This window comes from Mesoplodon mirus (genome assembly GCF_964341445.2).
Source record: "Mesoplodon mirus genome assembly, chromosome: 2".
Classification (NCBI taxonomy): domain Eukaryota; kingdom Metazoa; phylum Chordata; class Mammalia; order Artiodactyla; family Ziphiidae; genus Mesoplodon; species Mesoplodon mirus.
Window position 1 is genome coordinate 164,799,415 of NC_138977.1, and position 4,006 is coordinate 164,803,420.

General features: G+C 40.3%; 1 protein-coding gene across 1 annotated transcript; it reads left to right on the plus strand.

Moving 5' to 3' along the window:
- The first annotated feature begins 349 nt into the window (after positions 1–349).
- On the plus strand, positions 350–1,668 carry LOC309792460 (peroxiredoxin-1-like). Its single transcript, XM_082602132.1, has one exon. The coding sequence runs from the start codon at positions 391–393 to the stop codon at positions 880–882; it is 492 nt and encodes a 163-aa protein (XP_082458258.1). The 5' UTR covers positions 350–390; the 3' UTR covers positions 883–1,668.
- The last annotated feature ends 2,338 nt before the right edge of the window (positions 1,669–4,006 follow it).

Here is a 4,006-nt window from a genome sequence, read left to right on the forward strand (position 1 = left end):
CTTAGCAATCAAGATAAAAATAGCAAAATTTTAAATAAGGATGGATCAGTATCACTGATTTTTTTCTTTTGCCTCAGGATCCAATAGGGCTCAGCATGACACTGTTACTGATCTTGTCTTTATTGCATTAAAGCATATTTATCTCTTCAGCAGATTTGCCCAAACAACTGTATATCCACATGCAAAAGAATGAAGTTGGACCCATGCCTCATATCATACACAAAGATTAGCTGAAAGTATATCATAGTCCTAAATGTAACAGCTAAAACTATAAAACTCCCAGAAGGAAACATGGAGAATAAATCTTCATGATCATGTGTTAATTAATAATTTCTGGCGTGTGTGCTTCCTGACTGTCCTTTGTGGCTTGTGAGGAGTGCTGATTGCAATATGTCTTCAGGAAATGCCAAAATTGGGCACCGTGCCCCCCAGTTCAAAGCAACTTCTGTAATGCCAGATGGTCAGTTCAAAGATATCAGCCTTTCTGACTACAAAGGAAAATATGTTGTGTTCTTCTTTTACCCTCTTGACTTCACCTTTATGTGCCCCAAGGAGATCATTGCTTTCAATGATAGGGCAGAAGAATTTAAGAAACTCAACTGCCAAGTGATTGGTGCTTCTGTGGATTCTCACTTCTGTCACCTGACATGGATCAACACACCCAAGAAACAAGGAGGACTGGGACCCATGAACATTCCCTTGATATCAGACCCCAAGCGCATCATTGCTCAGGACTATGGGGTTTTAAAGAGCAATGAAGGCATCTCATTCAGGGGCCTTTTTATTATTGATGATAAAGGTATCCTTCCACAGACCACCATAAATGACCTTCCTGTTGGCCTTTCTCTGGATGAGGCACTGAGACTAGTTCAGGCCCTCTAGTTTACTGACAAACATGGGGAAGTATGCCCAGCTGGCTGCAAGCCTGGCAGTGATACCATCAAGCCTGATGTCCAGAAGAGCAAAGAATATTTCTCTAAACAGAAGTGAGCACTGGGCCATTTTAGGGCCAGGCTGCAGTAGGTGGCCATGAGAACAAATCCTCTTTTGTATTATTGTCATGCTTAAAACACAAGACCTTGCACTCAGCCCAGATGTGGTGTGGGACAAGACAGGCCTTTCCTGCAGGGGTTGGGGAGACCAGCCTTTCTTCCTCTGGAGGGAATGGCCTGAGCTGTATTATGGGGCAGGCAAACTGATGTGTATAGTAGTAGGGTATCACTTTTGGTCTTTTGTAGTTTTATTAAACTTGAGCTGAGACCTTGTTGATTCTTCATTTTGGGGGACATTAGCCTTTGAGTGTAAGAGGAATTTACTTTTTGCTTTCCCTCTTTAGGGGAAAATGAGGTGTGAGAGTGTCTCAGAATCAGGAAATTGTATTGAGGAGAAATGCAAGTAGATACAGAGAATGGACCTCGAAGCAAGGTTTTTCATTTCACCATATCTGGAGAAGAGCAAGGCCTACTACAGTACTGACCAAGGCACTGCAATTTATGCTATAGGCTGGGTTGCAGGTTAAGAGCCCAATGAGATTACTGACATTTGCTTTTACACTACTGGGAGGGCTGTATGAAAACCTAAAGCTTGACCTCTTCTGATAAATGCCTGGTACTGGTTCTGTAAAAAGATCAGAGTTAGAGGCTTCAGTACCTTTGGAACTAAAAGGGGGAGGGGGAGACAAACACAACACTGGTGTTCATAGGGTAGGCTTTCTGTGTCAAAAGCACAGTGTTGAGCACCTCTTGGCTTCCCTGGGTTTCTATCCTTGATTTAAGGGTAGTTCTTATCTCATATCATTGTCCTGAGGGAGGGTTGTCAGTGGGGCAAAGGTGGATTCCTCCTGGGCTCTTGAGGCTAGGGCAGATTCCGGACTGAGAATCCTTCTGTATATCATGTGGTGCCCTTCTAGACACCTTCCAGACATGGCTACACCAGCCTACCTACCCCTCCAGTATTCAGACAAGCAAGAAGTATGAGCAGCAGCATAGGTTTCCTGGGGCCTTTAATAATAGCTTATTATATGCCAGGCACTATTTCATATTTATTCAGTCTCCATAATAACCCTCTGAGGCAGGTACCATTATTTAGGGGATAGTTGCTTCTTAAGCCCTGTAACAAATAGAATTTTGAAGCACTGCAGATAAATGGTAACAGGTAATAATCCCATATTCCAAGGCATGTAGCAAGTCTGGATCTGCTTTGGTCTTTTGACCAAACTTCTTTAAGCCTTGTTATCTTCATTTAAGATCTCTACTATAATTCTTTATCAAAAATGATCATCTTGTACCCAATAAAATCTTGTCTAGCCAAAAAAAAATTCTTAAATATGACAACAAAACCACAAGTGATAAAATAAAAGATTGATAAGTTGGACTTCATCATGCTTAAAAACCTTTGTGCTCCTAAGGATACCATCAAGAAATTGAAAAGACAGCTCAAAGACAGGGACAAAATATGTGCAAATCATATATTTGTTAAGGGACTTGTATTGAGAATATATAAGGAATGCTTACAACTCAATAATAAAGGAACAAATACCCAATTAAAAACTGAGCAAAGGATTTGAGTAGACATTTCTTAAGAGAAGATATATGAATGGCTATAATAAGCATGTGAAAAGTTGCTCAACATCCTTAGTCATTAGCAAAATGGAAATCAAAGCTACAATGAGATAATATTTCACATTCAGTAGAATGACTATAATAAAAAAGACAGAGCATGATAAATACTGATAGGGATATGGAAAAATTGGAACTCTCCTACATGGCTCATGGTAATGTAAAATAGTGTGCAGCAGCTTTGGAAAACAGCTTGGCAGTCCCTCGAAGAGTCAGAGGGATGTCATATGACCTAGCAATTCCATTCTTAGGTATTCTCCCAAGAGAAATGAGAACATCTGGCCACACAAAACTTGTACATGCATGTTGATAGCAGCATTATTCATAGTAACCAAAAGATAGAAACAGCCCAAATATCCATCCATTCTTTTGAATGGGTCAGCAAATAAGGCATATCCATACAATGGAATAATATTTGGCCATGAAAAAAGAACGACATACTGATACATGTTGAAATATAGATGACCCCTGAAAGCATAAGCTAAGTGAAAGAAGCCAGTCACAAAAGACTACATATTATATGATCCCATTTCTATGAAATGTCCAGAATAAGGAAATATAGAGAGATATAATGTAGTTTAGGTGATTGCTTAGGGCTAGAGCGAGTGGCAAGAGTTCTGAAGAGTGACTATTAATAGGTACAAGGTTTACTTTGGGGGTGATAAAACTGTTACAAAATTAGTTGTAAATCAACTATACTCCAGTAAAAATTAAAAAAAAAAAAACTGCTATAAAATTAGCATATGGTAATGATTGCACAATTTTGTAAATATACCAAACCATTGGATTGCACACTTCAAACAGATGAACTTTTTGGTATGTAAATTAAATCACAATAAAGTTAATATATTATTAATTTTGATTGCTGAGTATTTTGGCACCTCCTTAAATCTTTTCCTGGGGGGAAAGTGCCTCACTTGTCTCACCCTAGTGCAGGCCCTGGGAGTTGGACTTCATCTTGTTTTCTGTAGGAAACCTTTCAAGTGTTTAAAGCAGGGGATGGTCAGGTTTGCCTACTGGACATGTGGCTTTGCTGCAGTGTGGAGGATGGTTAGCGACGATGGGCAATGCCAGAGACAAGGACCCATCTGGGAGGTAGCTGTGAGAACTTCTCTCGATGCATGAATGGAGCACGGGGTTTGTGTATGGAGAGCTGGTTAGGGGGGAAAAATGAATGAGCCTGGGCTGGGAAGGAGAGGTCTAGGATGCCTCTCAGGCCTCTGGGTTGGGTGACTTGGTCAATCTCAGTACTACTGACCAGCCTTGAACTTAGTTCAGTCTGGGCTGCTTGTGAAGTACCCAGGAGATTATAACCACAAGATCATTTGTATATTGTATTTTCTCCTTGCTGAAACCTTGACAGCAATCTACTGCTCTTAGAGTAAACC